This window comes from Ursus maritimus, unplaced genomic scaffold, assembly GCF_017311325.1.
Source record: "Ursus maritimus isolate PB19 unplaced genomic scaffold, ASM1731132v1 scaffold_21, whole genome shotgun sequence".
NCBI lineage: Eukaryota > Metazoa > Chordata > Mammalia > Carnivora > Ursidae > Ursus > Ursus maritimus.
The window spans coordinates 45,170,256-45,193,894 of NW_024424564.1; the positions used below are offsets into that span (position 1 = coordinate 45,170,256).

A 23,639-nucleotide genomic window follows, 5' to 3' on the forward strand; every position below is an offset into this window, starting at 1 on the left:
CTGTATTATGTATGAGAGACAATAATGCATTCATTCAGTACAATTTTAAGAATTTACTAAACATCTATTACACACTAGGTACTGTGCTTAAGAACTGGAGATATGAACAGACACGGTCATGTTGTCAAGGACTTCACAGTTTTGGGGGAAACAGATAAGCACACGGGTAAAACCAAAAGCCAATAGGATGCTACAGCACAAGATTAAACACTGTGAGCAACTTCTCATAGAAGGAATGACATTTTTCAAACCTGCTCTTAATGAACACTTCCATTGTACCACTTTCTCACCACCACAACTATGAGACTCTGGCTTTGTCTATTCTTAACAGAGATTATCTGAACCTCACAACATTTTTGATCTGACTTGTCACACATTAAGGGCCTATAATATACATTCTGACTGTCCCCTATACAGCTATTAAAATGGTAATTAAGAAATAGCAAAGGTAATCTTTCTGTATTAAAATCTTAAACTAAGTTTCTACATCTAATCAAATCAAATCATTCTCCAACCCTTCTTCCCTGTACACCATGCCCTTCCACCTCCACTCTACTTCATTTTTTTTTTTTAAAGATTTTATTTATTTATTCGACAGAGATAGAGACAGCCAGCGAGAGAGGGAACACAGGCAGGGGGAGTGGGAGAGGAAGAAGCAGGCTTCCAGCGGAGGAGCCTGATGTGGGACTCGATCCCAGAATGCCGGGATCACGCCCTGAGCCGAAGGTAGACGCTTAACGACTGAGCCACCCAGGCGCCCCTCCACTCTACTTCATTTCATATACAGCAGTAGTGGTCACATAGACACTTGTAAACTAACATCCAAAATCACTATTACATTCTTGATATGATTGGTATCAAGACTGCTCTCGATATGAAGACTGGGAAACAAGGATGCTTCTTAAAAACCATAGAGGGCGGGGCGCCTGGCTGGCACAGCGGTTAAGCGTCTGCCTTCGGCTCAGGGCATGATCCCGGCATTATGGGATCGAGCCCCACATCAGGCTCCTCCGCTATGAGCCTGCTTCTTCCTCTCCCACTCCCCCTGCTTGTGTTCCCTCTCTCGCTGGCTGTCTCTATCTCTGTCAAATAAATAAATAAAATCTTTAAAAAAAAAAAAAAAAAACCATAGAGGGCTATGATAATGAACTATGGTTGACAAACTTCATGAGTTAACTCCGTTCAGTATTTGGTGAATTAATTACAGAAGATGAAGTTCTCAGATGGGATTGTATTTAAGATGACACACTAGAATTCAAATTCTAGAACAGCTGATACAATTTAAACTTGAAAATGGGCTCCATATATGTTACTTAGGGCCTAGTTAACTTCTAGAGATTTAAATTCTTCTTGAGGATAGATCTATACATACAAGGTGAAAAGATGTGACTGACAGTTTATTAAGTGAAAAAATTATATTACTGAATAATAATATGAGTAACGTGTACAGTATAATTCCATATTTTTAAATGTACATATATAACTGTATGTCGATCAGTAAATCATGTAATTTCTGAGCTTCATGTCTTATATATGTTATGCAGTTATGCGTACACACACATACATATACATATAACTACTGACATACCACAGATGCCACATATATACTATGAATTATACATAATATGTATTATATTTATACACACACATATATTATAGGCCTAAGACAAAACCTACGCCTCTGGGGGTGGGATGGTGGGGAGGTAGTTGGTTTCCATTTATTACTTTAGAGATAAACTTCTAATATGTTTAAATACATTTAAATTAGCCTTTGGTAGATCTATAATTTATCTTTTTATTTATAAGTTTAAGGGAATTAAGACAGATTTTCCTTTGAGTATAAGTACTTTAAAAATTAGCAATACTTTCTCAGTCTCTTCTGTATTATCACATTTGCTTTACTTTACCTGATGGCCTTACTATAAACCCTCTGGAGGATAGAGGTGACAAACAATCTTAATCATGTCTTACCTAGATTCTGCCAAAACTGTGCCCAGGTCTAGTTTAAATAATTAGCCCCTCAGAAAAATGGCAAAGTAATTCAATATTTGAATTTGAATTATAACTGCTTCTTGCCTTTTGACTTATCTCTTGTACAAAAAAATTTTAAGTTATAATTTAAGACCAATAACTTAGTCAAACTAAAATTCTGAAAAATACTTATGCCATTTGAAAAAATACGCACTTTATAGTATTAAAGTCTTTGTAGTAGGGACGCCTGGGTGGCTCAGTCATTAAGTGTCTGCCTTAGGCTCAGGTCATGATCCCAGGGTCCTGGGATCAAGCCCCGCATCGGGCTCTCTGCTCAGCGGGAAGCCTGCTTCTCCCTCTCCTACTCCCCCTGCTTGTGTTCCCTTTCTTGCTGCCCCTCTCTCTTTGTCAAATAAATAAATAAAATCTTTAAAAAAGAAAGTCTTTGTGTACTGATCAATTTTAAACATAAATACAGAAAATGGCCTTTTATATATATTTCTATGCATCTCTTTAGTACAGACACACGACTACAAATCTCAACAGCTGGCATACCTATGACGTCTGTTAGGTAGAATGTAATGATATCAGAGAGAAACAGACCTAGTGATATTTAAGAGTGAGATATATAGAAACTACCTTAAGATTTATGAGATTTAAGTTTTGCTAAGGATGAAGCAGACAATCTACCATATCAGCCCCACGCTATAGGACATGATGGGTGACACTGCAATGTAATCTGTACCATCTACAACCGAGGCATTTCAAGACTTACCAGGTACTGGAATGCCAGAAAATATTTGAGATTCTTCTCTTTACTACTTTCTCATTCTTTTTTTCTTCTCTCCTTTTCCTTCCCTTCTGACTATGCCACAATCCTACCGTGAGTTTCCAAAGATACTAGTTCGGCCTCACAGTACAATGTTTTAGCATGGATTGCAAAGATCTCTGCTCTAAGGTTTAAAATCAGCTTTACCGACAATAATGTTAGACGATTCCAAAGATTGCTGTGTACAGGCATAACACAGAAGTTCAAAAAAAGGGCTTGAGACAGACAGATGAGGATGGTGGGGATGAGAGAAAGACAGACATATATGTAGGCAAAATAACGTAGTTAGAAATATGCAAGACTTACTTATGGATCAGTGTGACCAGTCTAGATGACTGCAGGTGAACAGTGGCAAATGCTAAGAAAAGTAGGCTGAAATCACTGTGGAGAGCCTAGGACATCAAGCTATGTATTTCAGACCTTATCTCCAAAGACAGTTTGAGAAGGAAAGCATGTTACAAAATTACCATTTTGTGAAAATGGCTCTGGTGGCCACAGGAAAGGGGAATAGCCTGAAGGCAGGGAGGCCAATCAGAGGCTAGAATTACAACAGTCTACAGATTATTAACGCAAAACCACATGTTAGCAGTAGGAATAACGAAGGTATAGATGCAGGAGACGTTACAAAGGCAGCATCCAAGGAACTGCAGACTGTTCAGATACAGGGTATAAGAGAAAGGGTAATTAAATGTAATCCTACAGTTCTAAGTCTAGTTGATTGGCCAAATAAGTATCACACTGATCAAATAGGGAAATCAGAAGCATAAACTGGTTTGAAGTTATGGCGGGACATCCAATAGGAAATGTCTAACAAGTACTGAGAGGTATAGGCGGCAGCCTCAGAAGAGAGGTCAGGGTTAGAAATGAAGAGCCAACAGGAGTATGGGAGGAACAGCCAAGGGCAGAATGTGGTTGATTGTTCACCCACATTGACTTAGTCCACAATATTTATTGAACAACCACCACGTACTTCAAAAAAGAAAAGACAGAGAAGACAGACAGAGAAAAGAAAGGAAGAAGGGCAGAAACAGAGAGAGAGAAAGAGAAGAGAGATGGAGAAAAAACAGTGGCTACAAGGCAAAGGGCTGAAAATAGAACCTTAAGGAATACTTACTTCTAGAAGGCAGAAATAGCAACAAAGGATAAAAAAGATTAAGCAGGATCATGTACTATTCACAAAAGCCAGGACACAGAGGACATCTGTTACTATTCTTCTATCTTGTGTCCCTTACACTAGGGAAAGTATTTTATACATGGATACCACAGTTGAGTATATAGCAATGTCAAGCAGAAATAGAGAAAAGTTTTTTTAGAAATGAGAATTTAGGAAAGATAACTGAATTTAGCAAATAGGGGATCAAAAGAAGTTTTGTGAGAGAGCTATTTTCGCAATATCAGCAAAAGGATGGCAGCAAAGTTAATAAATTCTTGATCAGCATGGAAAAGATACACGATACCTGCATATAAATTTTAACAAAACTTTCTATCTTGGGATACTTGCTTGTCTTCCAAGTGACAATAAAGTACAAAAATAATTACTGATACATTCAACTACCCACTGATGCCTCGGTCAAGGTGGACTGTCACCTTGTCTTGTTTTTTTTGTCTCTGTGCCTTTGGTCATGTTGTTTTCTTACCCATTTCAAAATGATCAAACCTTTAAACAGATTCCTTCAAGTTCTACCCTCAATGCTATCTGCTCTATGAAGCTCTTCCTGATTACCTCCAGACAGAAGTAATTTCTCTTCGTCTGAACTTCATGGTACTTTCTCTTTAGCTGCCTAGCAGCACTTACCACTTTCTATGTTTTAAGCAATACTTGTTTCATCTAATAGATGATTTCCTTAAGGGCAGGACTTGTCTGTTCGACTCCGTATTTCTTTCAAAGAATTAAGCCAACACCTTTCACATAGCACATGCTCACCACCACGTGGAAGGGAAAGTCCGCAATCACCTGAACTATGAATCAGGGTGACATGACTGACTACCAGGCACAGACCACCTTGCGTTTGTTCCTTCAGTCAGCACTCATTCGTTCAACCGAGACATCCCCAACGTGGTATGAAGTCCTAGGAACAGAAAAAGCTCCCAAAGAGCTGACGGCAGAGGACAGAAAGCATAAAACAATAAACACCAAAGTACCATTTGACAAATGCCATATGTATCACTGTGACCTGGGACAAAAGCCACAGCTGGCACCACCGCGACCATCAAACTTCCCAGAGTGACGGAAGCCAGGAATATTTCACAAGTAGTCAATGCTTGAAATGAATTGTGAAAAACTCGTTAAGCGTTTTCCAGGGGGTTTGGGGTGGGTGGTGGGAGCTCGGAGGCAGTGGAACAGCATTCCAAATGCATACAACAGCGTGGCACAGGCAAAGCCATACCTTGGGTACGTACAAAAAGGCAGGCAGTTAAATATATGCACAAAACTCAAGAGCCTATTCAAAAATATTCATATAAAATTCTGTTGGTTCTAAGGTACTGTGAGGATTGTTGAATTTTCTACACCAATGGAAAAGCTTGAAATTATACCTACCAGAGAATAGCAAATCACAGTTAAGTACAGAAGGACTCCTTTGTATGACACATGGTACAAAAGGAAGTATGGGTAATAACAGGATAAGCCATGCTATGGCTGAAATGTATTATTCTATTTGGAGAGAAAGACGAGGCATGCAAATGGTGAGGCCAGGAAATTAGCATTTTTGTTAGAAGTGTCTTTCATTACTCTTTCACTCCATATCGTTACTAAGAAGTAAAATATATCCATAAAAAATAGGCCAACAGACATTCACTGTAAATCCAGAAAGACAGATAGTACATAAAGGGTAAGGGTAAAGATATCTTTTAAAGCAGAAAATAACTATAAATATTCAAATACTGCTGGGAAAATGTCTACAAATGATTCTACATACATTATCTTATATAACAGAGCCTTTTAGCCTCCACAGAAATTTTTATCTTAACTCATCCATAATACCTCTCTGTGACAGATTACAAAAATCATCAAACTATTTCAGAGCCCCTCCAATAAAAGGTGGAATTTTTCTCTGCCCCTTGAAATGAGTCTTAGCCTTCCTTGTGACTTGCATTCACCATTGGGCCGTTAGCAAATGTGATACAAGCAGAGGCTTGGCAGGTATTTGTTCACTGGGCCTTGCCCTCCTTGCTACTCTCTGGAACCCTGAGACTACAGTGTGAGAATGGATGGACAACGGAGTGGAATAGAGAGGAGCTGTTCCAGTTGTGTTCTCACGACCAATCAGCTTGCCAACTGCCAGATGTGAAAGTCAGGTCATCCTAGACCACCCAGGCCTGGCCAGTCCAGACAAGAAGAACCACCCAGATTCCTGACCCATAGAATCGTGAACAGGTAAATGATTAACACTGTTTTAAGCCATTAAATTTTGGGTAAGTTTGTTATACAGCAAAACCTAACTGACACAATCTCATTGCCTAACATTAAGAGGTATACGCCTCCATACTGATGCCAATATCATACTATGTTAAACACTGAAGCCTGAAATCAAGCTGTGTTAGCTCTCTTTTTCTTTTTCAAAACTGTTTTGGCTTCTATGTCCTTAGCATTTCCATATGAATTTTAGAATTAGCTTGTTAGCTTCTATAAAAATCTTGCTTGGATTCTGACTGGGATTACAATGAATCTAAAGATCAGTCTGGGGAGAATTAACAGGCTAGGAATATCAAGTCTTCCACCTCACTACCAGAGTATATATCTCATTCCATTGTTCAAAAATAGGTTTTAAAGTTTACGAGTATCTTTTCTCTAGGCATATATTGGAATCAAATGCTATAACCGAGGTCTGAGATAGTTCAAGATCACTTTTCTGAAGTCTACTAGATCCCATAATACTTACATCCCTAATAAGTGTGTATTGGTATCAAGGTAGAAAAATACATCAGTGGAACAGAACAGAAATGCAAAAGTAGATCCCCAGATACAAAAGCCATCCAATGGATAAAGAACAATCTTTTCAGCAAATGGTATCAGAACAACTGGATGGCCACACACAATAAAAATGAACCTAGATCCACACCTTACACCATATACAACATCTAATCAAAATGACCAGACTAAAAATGTAAAAGATGAAATGATAAAAGTCCTAGAAGAAAACCTTCATGACCTTGGATGAGGCAAAGCTTTCTAAGATATGACACCAAAGGCACATGTAAAAGAACAAACTAATAAAATGAACTTCATTAAAATATTCTGGTCTACAAAACATACTGTAAGGAAAACAGACAAGCCACAACTGAGAGAAAATATTTGCAGGCATGTATCTGATAAAGGACCTGTATCCAAAATATATAGGAGCTGTCCAAACTCAACCATAAGAAAACAAGTAATCCAATTTTTTTTAAATGGGCAAAAGACTTGGACACCTGGCCAAAGAAGATATAGAGATCGCAAGTAAGCATATGAAAAGATGCTCGATGCCATTATTCGTTCAGAACTTAAAACCACAAACAATCCCATTACATACCTATTAGAATGAGTCATATTTGAAGGATCGACAATACTGAACGCTGGCAAGGCAATGGAGGATCAGAAAGTCTCAAATACTGCTGGTGAAAGTGTCAAATGGTACAGTCAATGTGGAAACAGTTTAGCAATTTCTTAAAAAGTTAAACATATACCTACCATATGATCCATCCATTCCACTTCTAAGTATTCAAGAGAAATGAAAACATATATTCATATAAAGGCTTGTTCAGGAATAGTCATAGCAGCTTTATATATCAAAGTCTGAAACTGAAAATAACCAACTGTTCATCAGAAGAGAAATGATGAACACATTATGGTATGTCCAATATAGACTATTATTAAGCAATAAAAACGAATGAACCATTGGAATATGCAGTAACATTGATGAATCTCAAAATAATTATGCTGGGTGAAATAAACCAGGAAAAAGAGAGTATTTGTTGCGCTTCCATTTTTACAAAACACTAGAAAATGCAAACTAATCCATGCTGACAGAAAGTGTATCGGTGGTTGCTTGGAGATGTGGAGGGGGGAGCTGGATTACAAGGGGCATGAGGGAACTTTTAGAGATGATTAATATCTTCATTATCTTGGTCGTAGGGGTGATTTCACGGGTGTATACATATGTCAAAACTTACCAAATTATAAGCTTTACATATGTGCAATTTATTGTGTATCAATTAAACTTCAGTAGAGCTATTAAAGCCATAAATGCATTCCTGCCTTGCGAACTGCAATGAGTTTGTGGAGGGCTAGTTATTTTCTTTGGGGAGGTGGTGGATCAGTAAAGGGAGTTGAGGAAAGTCACCAGTGTGCCCTACAACATTACAGAGGAAGTCTTATAAAAAGGGAGAGGATGGGTATGGCGGCAAATTGGGTATGAGATTTAAGCACAAGTATAAAAGCAGGTTTCTCTGAAAAGCACTTTTGATTAGTTTAGATCTCTGCTGCATACCCTCTTAGCACCAGCACATGTCCTTTTCAACTTGTCATGAGTGTAATTTCTGCCTCTCCCACCCCAGGAGGGCAGGGACTACATAATCTGTCTTATTCCTCAAGGCACCCCTAATACCTAGCAGAATGCCCCAATAGTGTGCAGAAGCCACTCAGGGCGCGGTTAAGAGCTCAGGGTTCTGAAGCCAGACCATCACTTCCTAGCTGTGTAACTCTGAGAAAGTTATTTCACATCGCTCTGCCTCAGGCCCTGTATCTGGAAAAAAAGACGATGATAGGCATGCCTACCTCATAGGGTTGCTATGACGATTACATCAGCCGGCATATGAGCACGACTGGCATTCAACGAGTGAGTATTAAGTTAGAGCTGCTCTTACCGTCACTGCCATCGTCATCATTATCATCTCCAATAATTTAGGAAGGGCGTTCAAAGGAGACTCAGAATTATCTGATTTATGAAGCCAGATCTATATCTGAGGGGTAAGTGGCCTCGAAAGGAAGCAGAAAGCATGTGAAGAGCTATGTAATTGTGTTAGAGGGAGGAAAGGCAGTAGCGGGGAAGGAGGAAGGAAGAGGAAACTCCCACACATGTGCAGCGTAAGGCAGTGCGTTTCTGTCGAATTACTCAGTCAAGTGAGAAGACCATGCTTGACCAGGAAGGCAATATGAATATGTAAAGGAGCAGAGAAAGTACAAGTGATTTTTATCCCAAAGCACATCTCCTCAAGTGCAAAGCAGGTAACATGTTCCCTGTTTTTAACTAACAGTACTGAAAAACAATAAAAAACCACTCCCTGGTGCTCAAAATGAAAAGCTACGCAAAAGGCGAGGCCATGGGGTCTTGAAGGTGTAACTGCCTCCCTTCTTGGATTGTGTTCCCCACACTTGTGCTTACAGATGAACTGTCAGGCGTCACCTGACTCTCATCCCTCCTGGGGACTGGAACAAGGCTCTGATAGCAGCAATGCAGCAGTGTGGGAATCCTTGGGCTGGCACGAGCCCCTTGCTCGATTCAGACCTGTAATCTCTTCTGACTTTGATTTAATGCAGCAATTACTGGTAATGTGGTTTGAAGGAGATAAATGCCCAGTATAGCCAGCTGTCGCTTACTCTGCTCACGATGCAAGAACATTTTTTAATTAAAATTCTCTTTATGATAAAGGAGCTGCTTCACTGAATGTTTCTGTGCAGCCCTGATATGGAGCTTCCCCCAAAGCGGATTAGAAATCAAAGTCGCCCCTCCTCACTTCTGGCAAAGCATGCACACACACAATCACTCCATCACCGAAAGTGAGTTCTTTACCCTAAATTTTTCCCATTTATATAATTAGATCCTGGTAACAACTTCTTTCCATTTCCCACAATCTCAATGTCAGCATTACAGCCCTGCCAGTAATGAAGACATCTTGCATTTTTGCAAAGAAGTTCCCTTAAATAAATTTCCCGTAATTTAAATAAAGTTCCCTTACATAAATACATAAGTTAAGTTCCCTTAAATACTTTATTTCCTTTAAAATGAATATGCAAAGTAAACATTCATAACCATATATGCACCTAAAGACTGTACCTACTTCATTTGTAAAAAATAAAAGATAGCTGATATAAAATATCAATAGTTCTAAAGGCCAGTTTAATTTTAATTCTTGATACCATGGTTTGCTTTACCTTTTATATTTAGGAATCTCTGAGTAATTGTTGCAAGTGAAATAATCATAGAAAGATTAAAACAGAGTTGGCCAGGCTATTTTTCCCCATGACATAAACCCATCACGTTCTAGCGGCTGAAGGACTCTATCTACATCAGGTGCTCCAATTATTATAGTTAAAAAAACGAGAGCAACCACCACCCAACAACTAGAGGAAGAAGAGTAATTCTGTGGGGCTTCAAGAGAGATCATTTGGTATAGGTTTACTGGTTCCTGAATCCACCAGTAAAACTTTTGGTCCAATTACAAAACTTCCCATCCCTAAAAGTAGAAATAAGAAAAGAAAAAAAATAATGTCTTACGATTAGCTAGGACCTATCGTGTTTATTGCTTGGAGAGGACAGTCATTGACAATTATCCTTTAAGAGAAAGAAGGGAATAAACAGCACAAGGTCCAAAGCAGTTATGTTCTGTGAAGTGGAAGCAAAGAGATCCAAGATGAAATATGTATTTTCTTTCTCTAAGGCACACAGCACAATTACAATGTGAAGGTCAAATGGTAAGAACTGATTTTCTGTTCTAGTATAGGAGAGGGGTATCTCAATTATAACCAATTTAACTGTATTTTTTTACTAAGAGCCTCTAAACTCAAATGACATTCCCCTTTCAGAGTGCCACATGCCTTCTCAGGAAATCCAAGACGAGCACTAGATTCCCTCTCTGGAGGCCCTGCAGAGACTACATTAATCTTAGGTATAAGAATACAGAACTGATGTCATCCTTGCAATACTAATGCTACTCTGGAGAAGTACATGTGGCTCTATGGCTCTTTGTGAGAAAAGTGGTCTTCATTTTCAGAGAGAGAGAAAGATACCTTTGGAAAAGCAACTATATAAATACGCACTATATACATACACACACACACACACTCACACACACACACACTTACCCTGACCCTTGGGAAAGCGGTCTGGCATAATTAACAAGATTAAAGAGGGATTTAGGATAAATAAGATGAAAGTTAGTCTGATCCTTACAGGATTAAACCCCAAATCCTAATATGAATCCAACGATTTTTAAGATCAACACCATATAACAGGATTAAACCAATAGCCGCTTTTGTTTCCACACTGGAAACAATCACAGCTGGCAACTCCAGGGCCTACAGCACCACCTCAGCAGTGAAACAGTGTGGAGTTCAGGGCTAAAAATAGGGGCCTTACTCCAGCTCGGTTTGCTGACTGCCCTATTTTCACAGGTCCAAAATCCCTTATGTGTAATTCCAAAGTCCAAAAAGCTTGGAAAACTACATTTCTTTCTTACCCATTTCCCCACCCGTTTTTTGTGCTGGTGGAAGAGAGGCTCATTTGGTGATAAAATGGGACAACACCATAATTGGTGTAGGTACACAAAAAACATTTAGCTGTAAAAATATATGAATGAATGTGATTACAAGGTGTTGCCCAAAGCCAACTAGGGGTGTACACACCCTAGTATATGTACTGTCTTTCCTTTCCAAACTACAAAATATTCCCAATTATGATGCAATATCTGGCCCAAGAATTTCAGAAAAAAGACTGTGGAACTGCACAGTTCTTTAGCTTAACAGCAACGACGACATGACTAATGCCAAATCAGGAAAACAGATTTAAATTGCTGACACAATAAGCAGCAACATGTGAAACGATTAACAAGCAAACCGCAGCCAGTGCGCTGAAGACGGACCTCACTGGGGTACACCAGGAGACACGGCTGGAACCATGCATGTTGCAGACTGACACGCCATTTCACGCCATATTTTAAGGAAGATTTCTCAAACGTGTGGGTTAGGGGTAAGTGACAGTATTTAATTCTCTTGGAACATTAATATTTATACATTAATTTACACACACATTTCTCTTTGACAGAAAAACTATCAAGTAACATAAAACTACCAACTTCTGCTTCCAGAAAGAAGGAATACATATACTTTCCCCTATTTCTCCCAATTTAAAACCCTAGCTATCTGAAATATTAAATAAATATAAAGACTCTTACAGGTGGAAAGAAGAAAGCAACCTGGCTCAGGAGCTCAGGACAGGGTGATGAGCTCCCTGGGTTTTCTTTGCTTCGCGGAGCCTGGACTTGGGAGCTGCAGAACCTAGAAGTGCCGATGGGTGCAGACAAAAAGGCCCGAACAAAAGCCTGCTCTCTGCAATCAAAGGACAAGGAAAGGGGAAGCCCAGCCAGACAGAAAACTTTTAGACTGCCCTAATCCAGCCAAACCCAACCTCAGTCCCACCCACGTCAGTAAAGACCTAGTGGAGGGCCTAAACTTGCACTCTTCCCAGGCTATCACCAGGCATTCCAATACCCTGGCCCAAGCCACCTCAGAGAAGGAAAAATAGGGAGCCCATATGTTCACCCCCACAGACTTACCAAACTTTTAGGAAAAAACATAGAAGAAAATCTTCAGGACCTAGGGCTGGGCAAAGAGTTCTTTTTGACTTGACCCCAAAAACATGATTCATAAAAGGAAAAATTGATAAATTAGACTTCATCAAAATTAAAAACTTTTGTTCTAGGAAAAGACAAGCTACAGAGTGAGAGAAATGTTGGCAAACCACACATCTGACATGGGACTACAATGTGGAATACAGAAAGAACTCTTAAAACTCAACAATATGGAAACAATCCAATTAGAACCTGGTTAAGACACTGAAGTTTCACCAAAGAGGATCTACAAATAGTAAATCAGCACAAATAAAGATGTCTAACATCATTAGCCATTAGGGAATGCTACGTACGTATCAGTATGGCTAGGGAAGAAAAAATAACAACATCAAATAGTGCTGAGAATGCAGAAAAACTAAGTAACTCATACACTGCCAGTGGGAACACAAAATGGTATAGCCACTGGAAAACAGTTTAACAGCTCCCTAAAAAAGTAAGTATGCAATTACCCTCACGTTGCTGGCAACAGCACACCTGTGCATCTACCCCCGAGGACTGTTCACACAAACATCTATACACAAATGTTTACAGCGGCTTTATTCGTTACAGGCAAAAGCTGGAATCGACCCAGATGTCTTTCAACATGGGAATGTTTCAACAAACTAAGGTACATCCAAACCACAGAATACTATGAAACAAGAAAAAGGATGGACTGATATATGCAAGAACCAAGATGAATCTCCAGGGAACTAAAAAGCTGTTTCAGAATGTAATCTCAAAAGCTTATATGATACATGATTTTACTTATAAAACATTCTTGAAATAACAAAATTACAGAAATGGAGAACAAATCAGTGGTTGCAATGAGTTAAGGAGAAGCAGGGCAGGTGGCAATGCCTGTGGCTATAAACGGGCAACATGTACGGTCCTTGTGGTGATAAAAGTGTTCTGTATCTTGACAGCATAAATGTCAATTTCCTGGTTGTGATACTGTACTATAGTTTTGCAAGATGTTACCAATGATATCCATGGGATATCTCTACTCAATTTCTTGCAACATACAGGCATGCAAATCTGCAATTATCTGAAAACAGAAGTTGAGTGAAAAGGAAAGTCTATCTGTTGCTATAAAGGACATTACTGGGACAATTAGCAAACTGGGATGTGGGCTGCATATGAGATAACAGTATCTATATGAAATGTCCTGGTTGTTTTAAGTGTACTGTGGTTATGTTTTTAGAAAATAAATATGCATTTTGGACTAAAGGGACATGATCTAGATGTACGTATATACACACACACATTTTTTAAAAATTTATTCTCAAAGGCTCAGGAAAGAATTAGAGAATAGTAAAGCAAATGTGGCAAAATGATAAGAAAAAAAACTTTTGGGATGCGAGGAATATATTCATTACCTCGACTATGTCACAGTTGTTTATGTCTGCCAAAATCTCATCAAATGCCACTTTAAAATATGTGTAGTGAATCCATAATTATCTCAAAATAAAAAATTTAATTTAAAAAAAGACTAGTTGGCCCTGAAATCCAGAATACTCTAAATACATCTACCAGCAGCTTTGTATTTTGATGTCACCCAGAACAAAACAATTATGCCTAATGTTTATGATTATTATATCATGTACAGAGTTACCAAAACATTTTATGGCCTTTACCAATGTATTCTTTGTGCTTACTAGACACATAGCTGCCCACATCGTAGGACAAAATCAGTATGCAGATACCTCCTCACAATAGCCTTCGTATTTATTGCTCATGTTTCTTAAATATATTAACTAAAGGTTGCTGCTCTGATAAGAGCTATTAGAACTTAAGAGAGGTTTCCTCTCTTAATATGTCTGATTGACTTTTTTTCACTAGCATTCTCTGAAAATTATTTTATGAAGAAAAAAATAAGGTGATAAACTCCATTTGATCATCAGTTTCAGAGATAACATTTTTTTATTATCTTCAGAGTAAGTTCCCTTCAATCACCTTAGCCAAAAACAAAAGATAACAAACATTTAGATGTGATTATTTTATCAATATAATATCCAACACTGCATAAAACACCACTTTTTAAAAACTGCTTTACTTATATGAACCATTAAAACAGGAAGGGAGGGATGATTAAAACAGAAGTTCTGGTTCAACTCAATTAAGGACCAATACTGAATTGTAGAATCTTTCTAGAAAGTCTGGGGTTAATACTATAGTACTTGTTACTTCCCACTTGAAACCACCATGAGAAAGGACCTATCACAGACACTTTGAAAACGTCTTTTAAAACTAAGATAACATGCATAAGAGATCCGGAAAAAGTGATCATCAAAAATCACGTTTCTTATGAAACTGACCAAAAGTATGCTATTTTCACCGCCTGAATCAAAAGAATCTAGGAAAATCAGTACTCAGGTTCTAAAACACCTGGGAGAGCAAGAAGTAAAAACTCTACTTGCTATCTCCTTCCCTTCCAGACCAACCAGGCTGTCTCACTCAACTCTGTCAAGCTTTGGGCTAACAAGTTCAGGAATTCATTCCTACCTTCACCCAAAACATGTAAAAGTCGTTAGATCGGTGATGAAGCAATGGATTGACTCAGCATCCCAATCAAGCCTGCTCCATGTTCCCAGCACCCACAACAGTGCTTGGCCCACAGGTGTGCACAATGTATTTGCTGAAATAAAAGAAAACTAGATAAAGGAATAAATAAGTGTCCTCAACCTTTTTACTAGAGTGGACTTGAACCCCTAGTGTTCAGGGACCAAGAGTCCTCTCCCTAAAATACCACCTGAGCTATTTGCCTCAGCACCAGTATCCTCGGATTCTAGACTGGCCCATGGATCTTTGATATCGCCAGACCTTTTAGTTCCTATTCAACCCTGGGTGAGTAAGCCCACTCCAGCCGTGACTGTCTATACATCTAGGCCCTCACTCCAAATACATCACCTGGATCCAGCCTGCCATCTCCACCTTAACTACAAGCTACCAGAGATGGAAACATCCAATTTCACATTGGCCTCTGTGATCTTGATTTCCTGTCCTGTACTTACTGCTAAACATACTTTTAGTAGGGAACATGTGACTAGAGCAATTCTGTATTTGTTATTTTTCAGTATGGTACAATTTAGTTTGCTAGCAGTATCTTCTTATGATGTATCCTTTTATACAATAGGATACATGACTTGTTCAGAGTCACAGTGTATGACAAAGCCTGGGTTGCCACTGTTGTTCCAGTATCTTCCATCCAGTCCATTAAATAACATATCTCCTCTATCGGCTGTATCAACTGCCTTCACTTCTTTTTTTTTAAGTACTAGATTAAACAAGGTTAAGTTCTTTAAAATCCAGATTCTATTACACATATTTTTACCTTGAATTTAATCCATTCTTCATGCACATGTTAAGCAACATTAATCATCGTTTAGCCTCCAAATACTTCCTGTGGCACCAACTTCACTAAATTTTGGCTAAGTCTCGGCAGAGGTAGATGACAAGAGAGTTAATGCATTCTTAATATGGCTGGGCTTCACAGGGCCCATGATCCTCTGAAAATTGGGTGTGAAATGTTATAAATATGTACATTGTTCTGGGGACCTGATCCAGAGCTTTCATTAGATTCTCAATGAGGTTCAAGACCCAAAATAAAGATTAAGAACCAACAGGCCAGAAAATTAACAGGGTTTTGAGATAATTCCTTCTTTATGGAGCTGTTCCATTCAAACACTCCTATTTTTCCTTGGCGAACAACTAATATTTCTAGTTTAGGTATTTCCCCTAAGCTCACATCCTAATCCTACCTCTTTTGAATGTTTCCCTTGATTAAAGGACTTTTATTTTCATTTCTAAACCTCTCCTCCTTTCACAAAACCACAAGCGCCTCCTCGTCTAAGGGCTAGGCCAGAGACCCAAATCCTAGTCCCACTGTAATTCTTCCAAGTCAGTGACCAACTGACAAGAAACATTCCAGCTCCAACATTCCGTCTTACTAAAGGGCTAGTCCACTAAGAGAGATCTTTGTTGTGTGTGTATGTGTTTTGTTTTTTATTAAACAGTTGTTTAAACCAATCTGGCTTCAAATCCTCAAGGGAAAATGTGGGGTCAAGAATCTATTGTTCCTTTTTGGCCATGCCTGAATTTTCTTCAAGTCATCCTACAGCTTTCAGTCTGAGCAAGCTTCAGTGACATACTTCTACTGCAGACTTACCAAAGTGGAAGTTCTTCTGGTCACTCAGTGAAAATGAAAGACTTGAAATCAGTGTTTCTTAAGCACTTTTAACACCCTTGTCCTACAGCATTTACTCACCTGTATCTTCCATCAGCCCAGAAAAGTACACACAGCCTTACTTTCTGAAATTTTCATTATGACTTAGAGGTTTAAATATAGTCTCTCTCATCCCAACCCTGGATTCTGATTTATACCTCGTTCTCATCCCTGACTGAGATCCTGGCTCTAAGCATACAAAACGTAAATATGGACTTCTGTGGCAAGGTCCCTTCAAAGAAGGTTTAAAATAATAATCTGTATGCAGAATGATAAGGATAACAGAAAAGGGCTTTCCAACAACCTCTTCGTCACAAGACAAATAATAAAAGTGAAAAAACAATGGGGGTTTCTGGTTAACTGAGAACTGTAATATGTGAGAATCAATAAAACAGCACAGAACCATACTGAAACTGTCTGGATCACATTATGAACATCAATATTGCAGAGTATGGCAGAAAATGAAGGAGACTTGGCTCTCGGATTTATACAGAGCACACCCTTTTCTGGATCAATGGCTGATAAAAGCAGGTCTCAGTTTCTTCTCAAAATTAGTAGGGTATGTTATATTTTTAGGCATTGACTCCCAGTTATTTGAACTTTCAAGATTTGTTTGGAGGCAACAAGGAGTTTAATGAACTATATTCTTTTGACCTTTTATTCAGAGATGCATAAAGAAACATGATTTAGCCCATTTACCAATGCAATGAGAGGCATGGCTACAGAGAACATGAAATTTAAAGAAAACAATTCACTCTCAATGTATTCTGAACTGCTTATTATTGAAAAATATATATTTTCCACATTAGAGTGAGCACTACTTCCCCTATCCCTTGCTTGTCTTGTTTCTATTAGTTCCATAGTTCAAACTGTTAATTTTCAAGTTTTTGAAACTAGTTCTTACTTCTTCATACCAGTTGGCTTCCACTCAACAGTATCCTGGGGGAGTTGGTATGTTGCTACTCCCTTGAAAGCTACTCTAAAAGGTCGCTATTTTCATTTGTGTTAAGTACCTGGGGAGAGATAGATGAAGGGAAACTGAACTTTGGCAGGGCATAAACATGTTTCCAAGACCTATACTCTGAAGTATCACTGGGTTTCCTGAAGTCATGTGTGTTACGTGGCTGGAGGAGAGGGGAACAAAAGAAATGTGAAGGTAAGATAAGGAAATAAGAACAAAGAAGGAAGCTGTGAAGGCCCAGTGCAGAAGGACTGAAGTTCTGACCAGCAGTTAAGTGGAGCTTCAGACTGAGTGTAACATCAGCAGGCAACAGTGGAAACACAAATGATGGCAAAGTCCTGGGAGCAAGGAATTATTCCACTGGAATAAAGACTGCTCGAGGTAGAGACTGGGAAAAGACTGACCTCCTGCAGGAAGAAGTCAAGATCCAAATCATCAAGTCATAAGGATACATCGAACTAACCTAATCTGAGCTGTTCTTAGTCAAAGGGTTCAGTGTGAGAGTACAAGGCCAAGTCTGACTTTTCCTCGTCACACAGGAAGGAATACCATCAAACACAAATCAAGGAAAAGAAAATCTGGATCCAATAAATTTTTTAAAAAGTCACCAGGAGAAGAAACGGCTGAGTGATTCCCCTTAGTTAACTGAATTGGATTCAGTGTTGGGCGCAGGTCCCAAGGAAAACTAGAGTGCCACCGCACACCGGAACAAAAAGACCAGGCAAGGAGACTAGCCAATCTAATAAGGATGTTCAAGCCCTGGCACATGGGTAATAAGGCATCAAATTATTTAAAGACTGTGCTGACTAGTGGGAAAGCAGCTCCTTAACATAAGGGCAGATTAAACTTTCTAATTCACAGAAGAGAAATGAACTTGCATGCCTTCTGTATCTGTGGCTGGGCAGGGGAAGGACAGACAGAGACCAACGATTTTAAGCAAGATGGTACACTTGAGCTCAAATCAGACCAACATCTACTACTGAGTACCACCTGATAGGTGTTCAGCACTACTGGGACATTGAGAATTCATCCTGGACTTGGATGAATTTATAGGAGAAACTAGGCCTGTCCATGACCACTTACCATAGGGCTGCTATTGGGATTTGATATGTTAATGACTATAAAACGTTCAGTATAAAGGCTGGCAAACAGTGGGCATTCGAAAATCGATAGCTGCCAATCCACATCCTTATAATTATCACCGCCGTTATCACAATACCTATTAGTGTGTTGTAGGGGTAACGAAATGTAAATCCCAGAAGAACAGCTTTAAAAGGTGCAGAATTTGCTTCCAGATGGTTTCTTAAGACTGTGCCCATCAGACCAAGGATTTATATTAAAACTAGGACAAGACCTCTCCCCACTCATGATCTAGTTTCTACAACAGTCTTGCTGACACTGTTTCTGGCAAACTTTCTCCATCAGTCATGGAAATGTTAGCACCAACACAGTCTCGCACCCATGCCACCCATTTTTTTACATCCTGTGAAGCTCACTTTAAAGTTTGTTGTGATATTCACAAAAGAAAAAAAAGCCACTGAGACCTCAGAACAACTACTTCCAAATGTCACAGATCAAAAGGGAGAAATCGGGCGGGGGGGGGGCGGACAGCACAAGGTCCTTCCTTCTCTCAAGAGTAAAAAAATACATCACTGTCATCATCAACTCCCATGATGACTTAGAGGCTTTAGTAAAAGCACACGTGAAAAACAATATCCCTAGTCTCCCCAGACTAAATTTCATGAAATAATGGTGTGAGTTATCTTGCCTAGCAAAGGGCAGGGGACTAGAGGAAAACAAACCAGAGATGTTCTAAAGTAATTAAAAAGCAATTAATTTAGAGTAAAGTTAGTTTAAAGGTTTGCAGGATGTTTAACAGAAAGAAATATAAAACACTCCATCTACTTACCAAACTTTTTTTTTTTCTTTAAGAGAGAGAGTGAGCATGCATGCATGAATGGTGTTGGGGCAGAGGGAGGGGGAATCTCAAGCAGACCCCCTCCCCCCACTGAGCATGGAGCCTAACTCGGGGCTTGATCCCAGGACCCCGAGATCATGACCTGAGCCAAAATCAAGAGTCAGATGCTTAACCAACTGAGCCACCCAGGTGCCCCCTACTTGCTAAACTTGTAAAGAGCTAACAATATAGTAAACTCGTAAGTTCTTAGAAAATACATCCAATTTAGGGATGAGGTGAACAGAGAAAGAGAGCAGAACATGAGAATAAAAATACAAAGAAACAAAAGGAGAGAAAAGGAAGGGTAAAAACAGCAAGGACCAATCCTACATACACCAGGGAAAGAGGAAAAGAAGAGAGGAAAATGAAAATGGAACGAATATCGGTTGAGTCAGAATGAATCATAGCTACTGACCAGTTCAACACTTTTGCTTCACTGATGAAAAAGATTGTGGCCTCACAAAGTTGACTAATTTCTTTGAGTTTACTGAGCTAGATAAGGGCAGATCTGTAAAGGTGGTGAGTGCACAATAAATATTCAAATTTTTGATGACTTAAAAAGATAAGTGTGTTGGTCTAAATGTTTCTGTGTCCCTCCCTTCCAAAATTCAGTGGTAAAGCCCTAACCCCCATTGTGGCTATATTAGGACATAGGCCTCTAAGGAACTACTTAGGGTTAAATGAGGTCATGAAGGGACAAGATTAGCGTGCTTGTAAGAAGAGACATCAGAGAACTTGCCCACATGTGCACACACGCATTCTCACCCTTGTCCTCTCCCCCAACACGTGCATGAAAAGGAGGTCGTATGAGCACAGAGGGAGATGGTGGCGAGCTACAAGCCAAGAGGCGAGGCCTCAGGATGAAACCTGCTTTGCAGGCACCTTGATCTTGGAGTTCCCAGTCTCCCGAACTGTGAGAGAGAAATTTCTGTTGTTTAAGCCACCTGATCAGCGGTCATTCGTTATAGCAGCCCTAATGGACTAAGACGGCAAGCACTGAAGTCCCCTGGGAAAGTATTCAAAAGGAAAAGTTTTAACTTATTTGTTAAACTTAAACTATACACGCACCTTAGCCCCTTTTCTTTGTTTGAGAAGGAGGATGGAGCCACTGGCTGGGTGTAGGGAACACTTCCAAAGGCAAACCTTCCCTACAAGGGATCTACAAACAGTAGAAACTCAGTAAACGTTTAAGCAAATAATAAATGGTCAAAACCTGATTCTGTACTTAGGAAAATAACCTTTACCTAGTCCCAAACTATGCACCACTAACTGCAAATAACGAACGCTCAAAAGTGTGTGTGTGTGTGTGTGTGTGTGTGTGTATTTGCAGCCCACATCATAGAGAAGTAAATGCTGTTTTAAAAGTCTGGCCAAGTGCCAAACACCCTTTCCAACTTGCCTACTCTCTCCCTAACCCCTTCTCATCCCCTTAAGAGTTTATGCCTTGACATTTTAAATTTTACATTTTATTGGCAAAACAAAGATGACTTTTTCACTACCAGATTTTAAGAAATCTGCCTACTATGTTTTGTTTGGTAAAAGTTACAATAAAAGTAAAGAGCATTATTGTCCAACTTTAACATAAACTTTTAAAGTTACAGTTAAAAGTTAGTTAACTTTTTAGTGAAAAGTGGCAAAAATCCAAGTTCAAAGGGAAAGAAAAGTACTGTTAAAAAATGCAAATTACCAATATACAAAAGTAGCACTTTTAATTATGCCTTCTAGTAGTGTCCTTTCCCAAACCAGTTGCTGGCAATTACCGTGGACTCGAAAACTGATGAATGAGTGGGCTAAATATATAAAAGACAAAAGAAGAAGAAGAACCCAGAGTTTATAAATATGAAGGGAGACTGTTTTAATTAGCATTTCAATTGTCTGAAGTTTGTTAATGAAATGTGTCCAGAAAAAGAAAAAAAAAGGTTATACACCAAGAAAAGGAAGCAAAAGGAATACTGTTCTCCTTGTAACATTTACTAGGGAATACCATAGTGCACCTCACAGATGAAAGCCCCTTAGAGTCTCAAACTAAAGCCTCTTTAAATGGACGCCTGTATGGGTCCATCTCGTGTGCTCTGAAAAAAATACTACAGCCAGCATACATTCTGTCTGTGGGTCGTATGCTAAAAATGCATTTTTATTTCAGCTGTTCAGAACTCTGATCACATATCCCCATTAAAACCCATTAAAAGAAATACACACACACGCACACACACACACACACACACACACACACACATTTATAAATGGTGGCTGAATTTCCAGGCCAGATAACAAGAACTTAGTAATGCCATGCGGAGTGGTGGGGAAGAACGTGAGTGTACCAAATCAGTAACATACCCAAAATGCCATATATGTGAAATAACAACAGAAAACGAGATAGCTAAAATAGCAGCAAATTACAAATAATGCCAACGTAATCAAGTAAAAAATGATTTTTTTTTTCAAATCTTCTCGCATACTGGTTAGTAGAAGACAAATTTAATTCACTGACAAAGACAGTGGAGACATCCACGGAAATTTAAGGAGGAAGCAGTACTTTCAAGGGCTTTAGTGACTGGTGCAATTTTTTTTTAAATTCGGCTTTTTAAAATATAATTTCAATTTTAACACCTACAACATTTCCATTTTCGCAGACACAAGTATCATTAAGCCAGAACGCAGCAGAGGCAGATCTGAAACCTAGTCCACGTAGTTCCAAGGCCGGTGCCACGAAGCTCTACCGATTCCGCAGTACAAACCGGCAGATGCGCACAGGGACAAATGAGAGAGAAGGGCTGAACGACAAATACAAAGACAGTTCCACCCCATAAATTCCTACAGTTGGAAACCTCCGGAATTTAACACCCATGTGATGATTATTTACTGAACACCATTCACTATTCGAGACACTGGGGATACAGCAGTAAACAAACCAGACATCTCTATAGGAGAGACAAGTAGTAAAAAAAAAGATGTTTTTAAAACATACTAGAAGATGGTAGGGGCTATGGTGAATTTAAAAGAGACTGACTAAAAACGAACCGAAGAGGTCAGACCCCAGCAGAAACGTGAGGGAGATGAGGAAGTGAGACTTGAGGATGTCTGGAGAAGAGCATCACGAGCGGAGGGAACAAGGACAAAGCGCCCAGCAGACCTGAGGAGCAGCAAGAAGGCCAGTGAAGCTAGCGGAGAGTGAGAACAGAATGGGAAGAACAGGAGGGGATGAGTGGCAAAGGGGTACCTAGGAGCCAGCTCGACGAGAGCCTTGTAGGGACTCTGGCTTTCCCTTTGAGTGAAACACATTAGTGGAGTTTTGGACGTGATCAGATTTGTATTTTCAAAGGATCATGACAGATGCTGTGCTCAGAATAAATTATTTGGAGTCAATGGCAGAAAGCAGGGAGACCAAGTAGGAGACTATTAGAATACTCTAGGCAAGAAAGGAAGATGTACTGACAGAAGAGGTAGACCTGGTGAAAAGGGATGGGATCGAACTTATTTTTGAAAAGCAGAGCCTAAAGGATTTGCTGAACTAATAAGACTGGTGTGAGAGAGAAAGAAGAGTCCAGGATGACTCGAAGGTTTTTCTGGTCCAAGCAAGAGAACTATGTACTAACAAAGATGAAAAGAAAAACAAAAACACAAAAACCAAAACTCTTAAATACTGCACTTAGACTATGTAAATATAAGAAGAAGAACCAGAAGTAACAATAAGCTATAACCTATTGGAGATATACTTAGAATCCAGAATCCGAATTCATAAGATGTGTATGCTCTGGGTTGATGCATGACTATACGCAATTAAATTACATTCAAAGGATGATGCCTTTTGAGCTATATATGCTTTCAAAACCAGGAAAATAGGGAATAAAAACTTAGACAGTGTCTGTCAGTGAAACACATATTTGGAAGATTCAAATCTACATAGGTAGAGAGCTACAAAAGGAGCAAGAGCAGAACAAAGGGTCAAAGGCAGGAAAGCACTGACACAGAACTTAAAAAGCATGGCATAAATAGAACAGGACAATTTTAGAACGGGTTTGGGATTGGCTTGAGTACTACTCAGCAAAAAAACTTGCCTTAGTTTGCCTTCTTGTTGGGAAGAATAGGGCTGAATTTCAATGTATTTTCACAG

General features: G+C 39.2%; 1 protein-coding gene across 10 annotated transcripts in view; it reads right to left on the reverse strand.

The window, feature by feature from the left end:
- Positions 1 to 23,639, reverse strand: part of RBFOX2 (RNA binding fox-1 homolog 2) — a 269,160-nt gene that overhangs the window by 104,554 nt on the left and 140,967 nt on the right. The window contains exon 1 of one of the 10 annotated variants that reach the window (XM_008705616.2): positions 14,888 to 14,917. The exons of the other annotated variants lie outside the window; for them this stretch is intronic. Coding sequence (XP_008703838.1) covers positions 14,888 to 14,902 — 15 coding nt within the window. The 5' untranslated portion in view covers positions 14,903 to 14,917. Of the gene's footprint in view, positions 1 to 14,887; positions 14,918 to 23,639 lie in introns of those variants that run through there. 10 annotated transcript variants of the gene reach the window in all.